Source organism: Lycorma delicatula, chromosome 9 (assembly GCF_047948215.1).
Source record: "Lycorma delicatula isolate Av1 chromosome 9, ASM4794821v1, whole genome shotgun sequence".
NCBI classification, from domain to species: Eukaryota; Metazoa; Arthropoda; class Insecta; order Hemiptera; family Fulgoridae; genus Lycorma; species Lycorma delicatula.
In genome coordinates, this window is record NC_134463.1 from 115,565,976 (window position 1) to 115,581,114 (window position 15,139).

The 15,139-nt window shown below is 28.1% G+C and overlaps 1 protein-coding gene across 1 annotated transcript in view; it reads left to right on the top strand.

Annotated features, from left to right (window-relative positions):
* LOC142330016 (D-ribitol-5-phosphate cytidylyltransferase-like) overlaps positions 1 to 13,166 on the top strand; it is a 49,589-nt gene extending 36,423 nt beyond the window's left edge. The window contains exon 7 of the mRNA XM_075375021.1: positions 11,017 to 13,166. Coding sequence (XP_075231136.1) covers positions 11,017 to 11,023 — 7 coding nt within the window. The 3' untranslated portion in view covers positions 11,024 to 13,166. The remainder of the gene's footprint in view (positions 1 to 11,016) is intronic.
* The last annotated feature ends 1,973 nt before the right edge of the window (positions 13,167 to 15,139 follow it).

Consider the following 15,139-nt stretch of genomic DNA (forward strand, 5'->3'; position numbering starts at 1 on the left):
TGTATATATTATATTACGTAGAAAGTTTAGAGTATTTCAATATTTATTAATTATTATATGTGTATTTTGTGTGAGATAAATATATATATTTATATAATCATGTAGTTTAACTGTCATGAAAAAGATCAGGTATGCTTTATTTGTAGTGTGTAATTATTATATACCTTCAAGCAATATGATATGAATTAAATAATAATTATTATATTTTATTGATTATGAATGTTATTGATGTATTTTAAAACAATAAAAAAAAAGGCTGAATGATGTAATGATCTGTGTTATAAAGGTTAGTACAAATTTCTAATCAAAAGAATAAAAAGCTTTAATAATATTTTTAAGCATCTTATATCAGTTTATTTTTTTATAAAACACTGTTTTTAAATTTAGTGTAAGCTTCAATCATTAAAGGAATTATGTAATTAGATGTAGAAATACGTAATAGATAAAATTACCATGCTTTTATGTATGTATTGTTATTTTTTTAAATTTGTATACATGAATCATATTTTTTATTTAAATAGAATACAATATTGAGTGCTCTTTTATTTCTAAATTTCTATAAGGTGAAGTATGTCTTATTAAGTGAGAGTAGAAGAGCAAAACAACTAGAAACACTAGAAGTACACTCCTATCAGTAAAGTATTTCTGGGAGGATATTTTTCAGTTAATTTATGTCTGTGAATGTAGAGATTCACTTTTTCTTAGGATGTGTGAAAAGGTTTTTTTCTACATTTTATTTTAAAACATATTTCATAATATTCATTTATGTGTTTATTGATTACTGATTTCATATCTAATATGTTATCATACGTACCTAGTAACATCTACTTAACTGTGATAGAAACAAAACACGAATCATAAATAAATAATAGAACTTCAACTAATAAGTTTTAATTCACTGTAAAACAATTCATAGAAAGAACCAATTATTATAAAGTTTTTTTATAATTTAATAAACCAGAAACCATCATTTTATTTTAATTAGTAAGCAAAAGTAAATGTTAAATGTAATTGATCATGCTCACATTTATTTCAGAAAAGAAAATAAAAAATTATTCCGAATAAAAAAAAAACTCATCGAATATATAAAAATAGATCTTAATGTATTACTGTGTTCATAATAATTAAAACTGTTTCAAATATAAGTGTGGTAAATGGTTTGTTCTTATAAAATTTCTGAGAAATTGTTTCGGATATGTGTGTATATGATTTTAATAATTTTATTCAAAGAATAAATATCTTAATATGGTTTTACCAGCTGATTATAGCAGTTAAATAAATTAAATATTAAAATGAGATATGAATGAAATTATGTGTTATCCAAAATCAGTAATGTACAGAAATTGATTTATTATGATAAAACAATAGCTTCTATTTAAAAAAAAAGAAGAAATGTAACATATGTGATTATGTAAATTGAAAATTTATTATGCTTTTCTTTATAGTAGATAAGAGAAAAACATTCAAAATAATTTAAGAGAGATTTCTGTATGCTGTATTATATATAAATATACTGGGTGTCCAAAAAGTCATTTGTCCGACAAATACAATATTTCAGAAGCTGAAAACAGTACTTGTGCAATTAAATCAATAGTAAATTTTTTATAAATAGTAAAATTTATTATATATTTTTTTAAAACATTACAAGAGTTGCTCAAAATGATGTTCTTACTCTTCAATACATTTTTCATAGTAGTTTTTTACACTTTTAACCACTTTTTTACATAAATCTTTGTTTGATTTTAACGCTTCAAATTCATCTTTGACTATTTGTCCCAACTGTTGCAAATCGTCTAGGCTTATAAGAGAAAACATTATTTTTCAAAATTCCCCAAACTGAAAAGCCTAACCGTATAAGGATCACATGATCTTGGTGCCCAGTCATGGTGTAAGATCACGTGATCTTGGTGCCCTGTCAGTTGTACCACATCTTCCAATCCACTTGTCAAAGTTGCTGTCAATACATTCTCTTACTGATAAACTGTAATGCGGTGGAACACTATCTTATAGCCAAATTAAATAAATATTTTCAAACAAAGGATTATTTTATAGCTCACGTAAAACTACTTCGTGTAACATTTCAAAGTAAGAATTATCACTTACAGTGCCATTGAAAAAGCATAGACCAACAATACCACCACTCCATACACCAGCCCACACATTTAGTTCTTGCTCAAGTACTTCATAAAGATTTGTGTCACTTCAGTACACACAGTTATGACAGTTTATACACTGTTTATTTAAAAAGAAGCTTTATCTGACAAAATGCAATTTTGAAATTAGGCTCTGTCTCGCAGCATACTGCAAACCATTCACAGATATCAAGATGCCTGTCGAAGTTATCTTCTATTAAACTTTTGTGAACGATAAGCTTTTAGTTTCCGATGCTTTTAAAATACAATGCACACTACTGAGAGTAATATTCAACTCAGTAGATCTTTTACAAATAGATTTCTTTGGGCTCTGAATAACTGATTTTGCAATGGTTAAGTTATCTTCACTTGCAACAGTTTTAGGTCTCCCATTTTTTGACAAATCATGTACATTCCAATTGCCTCAAGTCATTTATTGAGATTGTTGATGCTTGTCTGGATGGTGCTAGAATTTGAGGAAATTTTTCTTCAAAAAAATCATTATATTTTTATCATTATATCCTTATCATTATATTTTTTTTGTCTTCCACCAACATTATAACAGAAGAACACATTCGGTTTTTAGTTTACGATTCACGGTTAATTTACGGATCAACATTGGTAAACATGAACAGTGAACTAATCAATCACCTGGAAAAAATTAAAACTATGTAAGTAGTGTTACCAACCTAACAAATATGAAATTTTTTACACAAAATTAGTCATATGACAAAATACAAATATTGTATTTCTCAGTCAAGCGACTTTTGAGACACCCAGCGACATATAGTAGTATTTATTCTTTGTTAATTTAAATCTTTGGATTACATCTTTAAACACAATATAAGAGCTATTCAAAAATTGACCTCTTGATTAGCTGGTAAAATAAAAGTAAAATAATTTATTATGTAGGTAACTTCTAATCTATTTCTCTTCTGCCTACTTCACTATGTTTTATAGAACATTATCACACATAAAATTATTGCAATTAAGACAACAGATTCATCTCTGATAATAATTCAGAATTTGGCAGTACTGTCCTGATTAAAAAAAAAATTCTGAAAACCTCACAGTTGGCGAGAATGAATTTGACTGTTTCAATGTTTGGCTGCTGCTGTACAACACCGAACAAAATTAATTGCAGTTGAGTGGAAGAAGATTACACGTGGCTACTTTATATCTGCCACATGAAGCAGTTAATTTTATAGAAACCTTGCATTTGATATATTATTAAATACAGCATCTTAAAGTAAATATTTCAAATTAAGATACCATTATATTTTTTATTGTTTATCAGCTATAATACAGTAAGGTCCATCCGCTTGGTTCAATATTGATCAATCTGCATAGACTTAAGTTACATTTTATAAAGATTAGGCGGCAAGCCATCTTTACCCAGTAGGCATTTCAGTTACTAGTATGGATTTTTTACTACTGAATAGACAACAGAAATCCCTGGACATCCCCAAAAAATAAAGATACCACCTGAAACAAGCAAATAAATAGGCGCAAGAAAAAAAAATAGGCAGTCAGAGGCAACTAACCCATTTCCTACAGCACCTATTAAAAGGTGATGGAATAAAAATAAGAGAAAGGGTGGGAGAACTAAAAACCAATCATCCCACGGAGGGATTGATTCTAATCGGGATTATTTAAATTTTATGGTGTTTCAACATGCAATTTTTTTTAAGCAGTTAGTTATTGTTCCCGCTTAGCAATTTTATTAATAATAGTTGATCTAAAGCTCTGTAAAGCCATGCTCTAAATCCCAAATAACTAAATAATTTAAGAAAACTTACTCGTATGCATGTTTTATTATCATCAAATAAAGTTAGTACTATCATTCATCAATTATTATTTGACAAATAAACATTTAAAAATTTAAAGTTGGTTTTTAAAGTTGATAAGAAAAAATTACTTTGCAATTAAATATAATCTACAAACTGTAAAGTTATACTAAAATTCTGTTATAAAATCTTTCACCTGATAAAAATGGTTACAGTTGGTTCTATTTCTTCAATCTGCTGAAATGAGATTTTTATTTGTTAAGTAGAATAAATTTAGATTAGTTAACATGGACAGAATAGAAATATCAGTTAATTTGTTGTATACTTTCAGTACCCAAATCTAAAGTATGTTTGTGATACTAGTGAAAGTATACATTCATTTGCATTCTGCTCTCATTATAACATAATATAAGGTTGTATTAAATGATCCTTGCTCCATCATCCATTATACAATAATCAGATCAATTCACTCTTCAGCTTTAAACTCTATTTTATTTTACTAAACTAATAATTTGTTTCTAATATTTTTTATTTTAAGTTTTATTAATGAGAATTAATTAATGTAATATTTTATAGTTTTTGATAAAATATTTATATTATTTATTACACTTGTACATATTATTGTAATTTAAGAGATTAAGGCTGTAAAGTTAATTTAAGCACAAAGAAAAGTTGACTGTAGACTTTTTTTTTTTTTTTAAAGGCCGCAAACGACACCACTTTAGTCAGAATAATTCAAGTCTTTTTTGCCGATCTTTTGGCTTAAGTTCTTAGCTTTTACTTTCTCCCAATATTTAGTCATTCTTAATGATCTTGCTTTACGATCCTCTTCTGAATAAACCCTTTTTGTATACTTAAAAGTTCTTACTTTAAAGTTGGTATTCGGATTTTTAATAACGAATTTTATTTGTTATTAAAGATAATATAATAATATTATATTTAATAAAGATAATACTTAATAAAGATTATATCATTTTACAAAGGCTCTCATAGAGCCTTTATATTATGATATAAACCTTAGAATTCATTTTTGATGTTACCTCACTTGTTTTATAATCTGGATTAATTTTTTCTAAACAATGAAGAATTTGCACATTGTGTGTGTAATTTTTTTAATGACGTAAATAATGTTAATATTATATAGTATAACTATAAAAGTAATAAGTAGAGTATTGTGTATAGTGGAAATCACTGTATTCCCTTTTTTTATGAAGATTATTTTTCACACAGTATATATGAAGATAGTTTCAGAGAGGGAATTTGCTTAAGATTTATACTTATAGTTCAGTCGGACCCTTCTGTATATCACAGTGATCAATGAGGGTGTTTCTTTGAGAGACTTCAGCTTGTTCTTGATTGTTTCTTGGCTTTATGATGTTGAATTTATGCTCATTACAGCATATATTTAAGATCATTAACCTGAATTGATCAGAAACATCATTGATTAAAGTGATCATTGATAATTGTAATGTGCATTTTCATTTTGGTCCTTATTTCACTTGTTGCAGGACTTTCATTATGACTAAATGACCATCTTCAATATGTTTTGGGTAGAACTGAATACTGTTCTGGGAATTAGCTTTGAGGTTAACCTACAGAGGATCATTTGTCCTGGGACATATTAACTTCTTTGGTTAGATCGCTCTTCTCGGTGCATGTTTGTTTTATTTTATTCCCCCTTTTCTTGTTCTTGCAGTATTCTTTCCCTGTTTAGATTCTCTCAGTCTCAATGATCTCCACTGTGGTGCATCCTATAAATATTTAGGGCTGTATCAGGACTCTTTATTTCCTTTATAGTGACTATGATGTTTGATTAGTTTACTAGCCAAAAAAACCAAGCCACCTAATCCTAAAACTACCACAAGTTAAATAAATTATTGGTATCAAAGAGTACGCTTTTATGGTTTCCTTTGTCCAAGAGATGTTGCCAAAATGCTATACAGTAAGAATTAAGAGGCAAAAACAAATTTTAATACAGATGTGGCTTGACAATGAAAGTCTAGCATTGACAAAAATTAATGTATGACTATTTTCTTTTATATGAGTAATGGATAGTTCAATGAATATCAGACTTATAAAAATAATGCTAAGGAAATTAAATACAAATTATGATCAACAAAGTTAAGAGAAAACAATCTTTCTTTCAAAACCTGATGCTCAACTTAATTGTATTTCCTTCTTCAGGTTTCAAGTACTTCATAAAGATAAATTTTAAAAAGACGTTTTGATTTACAGAACTTTACCCAAGATTCTTGAAAATTTTAAATTCTTTTAAACTTGTATTATTCAGTTGATCATTATATCAGTGATTTAATATTACCACTGCACGAATGTTTTACAGCATAATTATAGACAGGTTTTTCATATAATGACTAATATACTACTTTTTCAACACTTTCCAGAAACAAGAAATTGGTGCACAGTTGTGTACATCATATGAAGATCGACAAAAACTTAGTAGATTTCTAAATTATTAATTTCAAGAAATTTTTAACTTCCATTTCTGTTATTTATTTATTTTCTGACTTTGTAGAGCATTGCTTTAAACAGCATTGTCCTGTTTAAAGCAAAAAAGACCATTTTTATAAAAAAAATATAAAAATAAAAATGAACAATTTAAGGATTACAGATATAAAAAAAAATTAATTTATGTAGATTTCTTCTTTAGGAAATTATAGAAGATGACAAATCCAAAGATAGTTAACAACTTACATAGTTGATTTATTTTACAATAGTATGATTAAAAAATAATTTAATTATTAAACCTGCTACATAGATATCAACTTCACTTTGTGAGTTTTATTCATGTAGAGAATAATTTTTTTTTCTGAAATCCACTCATAAATTTACTTTCTTCAAATATTTAATTCAAGTTCTGAGATTTTTGAGGGATATTAGCTGATTGTTAAGCAGAACCTTATCCAACACTTGACTGGTAGTATTTTCCTATATACAAAATCTAAAAAGAAACTAGTAGCCTGTTTAGAGTAGATATCAGTCAATCTACAGTCATTTGTTATTTGATAATAGTCTCATATAAAAACACTATTAGTACATGTCCCCTTCCCCCCACAACCAGTCAACACATATCTTTATATGATCTTTGTATAAAATTTATTTATCTTAACAATGAAAATATAGGATGGATTGAGAAGGGTTTCAGAGAAATTAAACGATTATTCCCTCTACACTAAAATAGAACCAATTCCTATGTATTTGATGGCAAATAAATTGTTACTTTGGTGACAGAACCTGCAGCGCTTCTTATGAAAATTATCAGGTATCATGTGTGGTCATTGGGAAAATAGTGGATGAAAAACATTTTGAACTAAAGAACAATTAGATTTTCAGCAGTTTTTTGTTGTTGTAAAAATAGAGTAGGAGATGGTTCCCTGAAGTTTAGTGGTATATTACTTAAAATACTAGCCTTGTTTTCAGTCAGAGAACCCATTCAATATATAATTTTGCTAGTAAATATTCTATTCTGTATAAACAAAATTTAATAAATGAAAAAAACAATTGTTTGAAAGTATATCAATGAAATACTTGGATTTTGACTCAGTATTTTATTAATTTTACCTCAATCTACATGAAGCTTCTAGGATGATATAAGTTCACAACCTCAGTTGTAAAATCATGTTTGCTTCATGTAAAATACTAATGTACATTGTTATGGCAAACCACTGTATTTCTTTCTGATTCTCTTAGTTGTATTAAAGTTTTATAAATAAACCGACTATATATCATCATTATTCAGTATATTAAAAAAATACAGTCTAGAATTTCATTATGAAAAGAACTGGTTATGATTGTTATTGCCTTTTTTTGGTAAAACCAATTGCTGCATTAAAAGGTAATGATACAGTTAGATACAAGTATCATATAAGAATCTGGAGTTTGACAAAATTGCACTTCTTAGAATGCTAAATCAACAACTGGGCACAATTTTTATAGCAAATATAAAACATGATAGAGTGAACTTTTCAAATGAGCACTATATTAAGATCAAGTTGGTTTACCACCCAATGAAATATTTAATTTTTGTCTATAGATAATGATTATTTAAGTTAATTATTAAAATTAAAACTGGTATTTTTGTGTAAAACCAATCTGTTTGTCATAAATTAGTTTGAGTTTGAGGCATTGTTTGAGTTTATTGTTCCAATTTATCTTCCTCTTTCATTGAGTACAACTCAAATTTTATTTATGAGTTTGAGTTAAAAAAATAAAATAAAATCATATACTTTGTATGTCAGTTGGGTCTTAACTTGTTTACTTTAGGAGAGATAAAGGTATTTTGAAAGAATATTCAACAAATAGTTGTATAAGTTTTTAGGTATTGAAATCTTACCCCACATTTATGTATTATTTTGTGTGTGATTTCTCAACAATGTTGAGTTTTATTGTAAATATTTTATATGTTGTATTTCAGAATGTTAGTTATATATTTATTATGTTTAATTTAGAATTATAGTTATATTATTTACAGATAATACTACATTGCAATCCGTTTGAAAAGAATCTACAATTGAAGGTCACAGATTGGTATTCCTTCACATTGACATTCCCCTCAACTATTTTAACGCAATAAATTACTAAACATACTTTCCATTACATTAGTAAGGATTTTTTTTTTTTTTTATACAATGCACATAAAATTAAAATTAAAGATTAAATCACTTTAAATGCAATTTAATTGTATTATTTCTATTAATATAAACTTTAAATTTCTAAATTAATTTGTTTTTAATCTCATAAGCTTTAAATTGTATAAGAGAAATTATAATCAGAATAATATTGTTATGTTTTACAACCATGATACTGTAACTGTGATAGAGTTACCAAACTGAATTGCAGATTTTCATTATTTCTCCAATAAAAAAGCATGGTGCTTTGGTTTGCTGTATGTGCTCACATTTTTATTTTGAATGAAGCGCAAGAACGATTTATACTTCTTGAACAATTCATTCATTTGAACGATTCATACTTCTTGATACAAATGATTTATCTAAAATTATAAAAAAGGAAAACGTTGGGGTTAGAGCTGTGTTAAAAAATCACAATTAAAAAATGTTATATATATATATAACTTTCACAGTTATATATATATATATATATATATATATAAATATAAATGTGAAAGTTTGTCTGTTTATAAAAGCATCACGCAAGAACCAGCCAGCCAATTGCTTTTAAATTTTCAGGATACATTTGTGTTATCCCAGGGAAGATTTTAAGCCACTGATCAAGGTCCTAATCTCCTCGGAAGTGAATTTGTGAATTAAAGATATTCTTTAAAGAAAAAATTATTCTTTTACTTCATTATTATACAATGTGTCCCAAAAAGAATCATCTGATTTGGATTGTTTTTATTTTGAAAAATATTGAATATAAAAATTTAAGATTAATTTTGTATTGAAGGTTTATTCATGAAGTTTTTTTATACATCAAGTGATAGGTGCTCCATACGCCTGCCTTGGGATACACGGCATATATCCACATGATAGTCGAATTTGTCCCACACCTTAGCAAGTATTTCTCTATTCACTGTTGCCATGGCTGCTTTTATGCGGTTCTACAGTTTGACCACTGTAGCTGAAAGGGGAGGCACACAGACAAAATCGTTTTTCAAACAAAACCCCACAAGTAAAAATCACACTCAGCAAGGTCTGGCAATCTTGGAGGCCAGTGATGTAAACCTGAATCTCTAGGTCCCACATGGCCGATCCTTCGTTAAGGCATCGTATCACTCAAAAATTCTTAAACGTGCAGACTCCAGTGAGGTGGAGGTCTATCCTGCTGGAAAATGAAACTCAAGAGTTCCCTCTTTTTAACAGTACTTTGCTCAATCAAAATGGATTAAAAACTGAATAGTTATAAAATTTTTAAATTGGATGTTTCTTGTAGGGACCAACTGTATTTCTGTCATCATGACAACAGAAATATAATGAAATAAAATTTTTATTTTTTTCTTTACTGAATATCTGTAAAATATTTAATATTCTAACAGCCACGAGGATAACGAATGCATTGGGGTCCAGGGGGTGAGCCCCTGTCTAGTTGGTTGGGCGAGCAAAGCAAGCCCTGACCTGCTAGTGTTAAAAAAAAAATTCTACTTAAATCTGTAAACTGTATGGTTTGAAACTATCTCTCATGAAATATTAATGGACAAAATGAAAAATAGTTTATTTTTTTTGACACAGCTATACTTTTGGAGCACAAAAAAGTAAAGCAGTATCAAATCGCAATACAGATATTTATAATTTGTTATTAGTGAGAGGAATAACAATTATAGGTAGACGAGGAAACGGTGTGATCTTTAATTGCTGATTGATTTCAAAATTACCATAATAAAATTATGATATGTAATTATAATGATTTTTATTGTATAAATAATTAAAAGGTAAGGAATCAAAAGTTTCTATTATTAGATATATTTGTATTTTATCAGTTATTTTTCGATAATTATTTGCAGGATTTAGTGGCATATAATTTTTTCAAAGTTTAATTCATTTATAATTTTTAGTCATATGCACAAATTATGTATAATGACCAATATTGTTGTTAAAAGGTAATAAGATAAATACTATTAAAAAAAGCCTTAGAGAATTGCTATTAATGAAGCAGTAATTTAATCAAATGAATGTATAATTATTTAGATATACATTTATGTGTATTTACATTGATTTTAAACAATTACATGTAAAATAATGTACTAAGTAATAATTAGTTCATTTGCTTTTTATTTACATTGGAATATTTTAATATAATTTGCTCAAAAAAAAAGTAAACAGACAATCTCTGATAATTCTTTTTAAAACATTTATATTGATTCAACAAAAAAATCTTTATTTTTTTTTATTATGACACCAAGTAAATCAAACTTGTGTATCACAAATTTTTTCTGATCTTTGTTATCTATATGTTTTGTGGTCCTCACAATGTGTTAAACTAATAGAATATCTTGCACTAATCCTGTGGATTGTTTATTTACTTGCCATTCTGTAATAGACATCCTTTTCCATCGATAGATACTGTTTGAATTAGTAAGTTTTACTCTGGTTGCAAATTTAGGTATCTTTTTGGCTTTTTTATAGTTTCTAGTGGGGAAGATACTTCATTAATGTGTTGGTGACTGTGCCTTTGGTCTCATCCAAAAATTCTGTTTTCTATTCAAAGGTTTTGCACTAAGGAGAGAACAAGCAGTGGCAGTTATTTTTAGGTAAAATATATTTTTATAATGTAATTCTAATCTAACTTCACATTTTTCTGTTCATATCTTTCATAATCTTTTTATAGGGTTTTTTATGTATATTTTATATCCAAATTAAAATTTTTTTTAAATATTATGATTGTTATCCAAAAATTAATCATAATTTTCTCTTAAGTAATATAATTTTTAACAGATTTTTTTTATTGCTTGTGTAATACGTGAGCTTATAAAATTACGAGATATATGTATGGCTATTTATTATTACCAATATAAGTTGGAATTAACTAAGTCTGGGTTTACTAACTTAATGAACCTGGTGTATATGACTGTTAAGACTGTAATAAATTCTGTGTAGTAAAAAAAGGATGCAGTTTTCCCAGTGATACAAAAAACATATAAAACACTTTTCTCCATTACTTATAAAAACTATCTCGTTAAAATAAACCAAACATTCATAAATATCGACATTAATATGAATATCTTATAAAAAAATTGAGAATTGTATAATATAAAAACTAAAAAATAGAAACAGTCTAAATGGAAAGACACAGTTTAAATTTCATATCCTTAAGCACATCACACATAAAAACGTGTTTGAAAATAACCCATATTTGAACACAGCACCATATCCAGCACCAACATAACAACATTCAGTGCTAAAGTAGTAAGTAATCCCTGAAGACGCATAAAGTAAAGGTAAATGTTAGCTCAGGCATATTTAAAATTTTTTACAACCTACTCTGTTTTTTGCTGGCCTCCATGACACAAGTGGTAGCATCTTGGCCTTTCATCCAGACGTCCCGGGTTCAAATCCCAGTCAGGCATGGTATTTTCACATGCTACAGATCATTCATCTCATCCTTCGATGCAATACCTAATGGTGGTCCCGGAGATTAAAAAAAAAACCTACCCTGTTTAAAAATTCTATTTTAGTTCATTTTTAAAATGTTTCTTATTTTTAAAACATGTATTTCATGGGTATCAGAATTCAAATTATTTAATGCTTTCTTTAATTACATGTTGTAATTAAAAACTTTTGTTATGACCACTTATAATGATTTGTCTGTTATATAGACAAAAAATATCATCCATTGTTGACGTGGATTGGTACACAATATTCCTTGTGCTAATTACCCCCCAAGTTATTCACCTGGAATTTTTGGTTCTTTCTAATTTTTTCAAACTAATCAGTGAATGGGCACGTAAGTTAGATCTTGTACTTATGAGTCTTCAACTAAAGTGTGTAGGTTATAAGTAACTATTATAGATCTTTGCTATATTCCCTTAAAATCAGCCCTTAAATTCATGCCTTTGAAAGCAGGCTCAATTCCTTAGTAACCCATATTTGAACATCCAACCTTTTCCCATCCAGAGAAGGTAGACTATTAAACTATATAATTAACTGCTCTGCCAAACTCACTGAATGTTAATACAGCTTTACATTATATTTACTGCAGTTGAACTGGTTGTTATGGTGAAATTTAATTTATTTTTATTCAAAAGTTGAAATAAAAGTAAGAATATTTAATTCTTAGCTTAATCTGTAGTTGTAATTATATGAACAAATTTTATTGTTGTTTTAATATTTAAGTACATTTTACAGTTGTTAAGTCAGTTATTATTATATTGTTGATAATTAGATTTCAGAGAAATTTTATGTTTGATAAAGTTGCATTTTACATTTAACTTATCTAAATTTTAAAAACAGAGTAAAAAATTTCATTCTGAATAATTTTTTTCATTAAATCTGTATATTCATTAAAAACAATACAGTAAATGTTTTATAGTATATTAAAGATTTATACATGTAACAAATTTATTTTTATATTAAAGGTATATTGTTATGCTTGGAAATAAAACTATTGAGTATAAATTTATTTATGTTATCAGTATAATGTATGATGGGATATTATGACATATATATTTGTTATTAGTATAAGATCTTATATAGATATATAACAAATTACATGTATCTGTGTCTTGCATATGTTCATAAATTACTGTACGAATTTTAACGTTGAATTAATAAATGTTATCAAGTGTTAGTTTTTTGTTTCTTTTAATTCATTGGTTGGTAAAAAAAATATAGAACTTTCACTTTTCTGATGCCTTCGACACTACAATGAGATGTCAACGTAGCATGTCTGTTAGGTATCGTTACCATATTGGTTTTAAATGATCTCATACAAGATGTAGATCATTTTAAAAAATGGCATGTTATTCCAAGGACATTCAATATCAGATATACCAAGAAAAATAGTGAAGTATGAAGTAATTTCTCCCCGTCTGATTTCTTCATTGAACTAAATATAATGTTACAACTTTAGACCTATAAGTGATACATCTCAGTTTACCATAGGGACTGGCTATATAATAAATGGTATCAAACAGCAACAGGTGAGTATCAAAAGAAAGCAATTCTTATTGGTGATGTTTTTTTACTGTGGGTGCTTTATCTGCTTCATTGCATTTAAATATTGGGACTGATTATAAAAGTAAGATGATTAAAATAAGAATCTCTTGCATCCCTTTTTACCTTTCTTTTTCCTGTTTAGCCTCCGGTAACTACCGTTTAGATAATACTTCAGAGGATGAATGAGGATGATATGTATGAGTGTAAATGAAGTGTAGTCTTGTACATTTTCAGTTCGACCATTTCTGAGATGTGTGGTTAATTGAAACCCAACCAAAAATTTTGTATTAAGTATACTGAATTTGTGATTTACTGCTTAATAAATCTGTTGTAGTTAATATTTTTCGTGTGTCCGTCCTGTTTGTGTGAGACAATTTATAGAGCTTGATTTTGATATTGTGTGGGAGGGCTTATAAATGGTTTTTTTTTGTTTGTGGATGAAAGTACAACTGGTTTTCCTTTCTTTTTCCTGTTTAGCCTCCAGTATTACCATTCAGGTATTACTTCAGAGGATGAATGAGGTTGAAAACCAACCACCAAAGAACACCGATATCCACGATCTAGTATTCAAGTCCGCGTAAAAATAACTGGCTTTACTAGGACTTGAACGATGGAACTCTCGACTTCCAAATCAGCTGATTTGGGAAGACGCATTCACCACTAGACCAACCCGGTGGATTGCATCCCTTTTTACCTGAATTCAGCATTGTCAAAAGGAGGATAATTTTTTTTTTTTTGCTTTTTGCATATGTACAAGGTGTGTTCAAAAAGTAATGAGAATTTTGAAATTTTGCAGATTGTATTAGTCCAATTCTCGGGATTTTTTCTTTGTTGTATTGGTAAACATGTCTGAAAGTATCATACATTTTTAGCCATATTGGATGTTTAGTCTGTTGTCAGCTGTCAAAAGGATAACACGTATTTTGGTACAATCAACAATTCTTTATTTGTATAAATAATGGATCAGAGAATTTGTATTAAATTTTGCTATAAGAATGGAATAAAGTGTAGCAATGTTTAACAAATGTTAAATATTGCTTTTGGTGAGTCTGCTATGAGTAAAACAAGGATTTACGAGTAGTATAAGCTTTTCCAAGAAGGTCGTGAAGACGTTGAAGATGACAAATGCCCTCGACACCCAGCACATCAACAACTGATGAAAATGTGTAAAGAAAGTGAAAGAAATGATTTTGAATGATTGTCGAATCACAATCAGAGAAGTTACTGATGATGTTGGGATATCAACTGGCTTATGCCGTGAAATTATTTAGGATATTTTGGGTATGAAATATGTGACAGCAAAATTTTTTCCAATATTGTTGAATTTCAAACAAAAACAGCGGCGAATGGAAGTTGCTCAGGGGTTGCTAAATGAAGTCAACAATGATGCAGAACTACTGAAACATGTCATAACATTTGATGAAACACAGGTTTTTCAGATATGATATCGAAACTAAGGCTCAATCGTTCCAGTGGAGGCATTCTGGATCACCAAGACCAAAAAAAACTCGACAAGTACAGTCAAATGTGAAGGTTATGCTCACCATGTTCGTAGAGTTTAATGGTATAGTGCATCATGAGTTCTTGCCGCAAG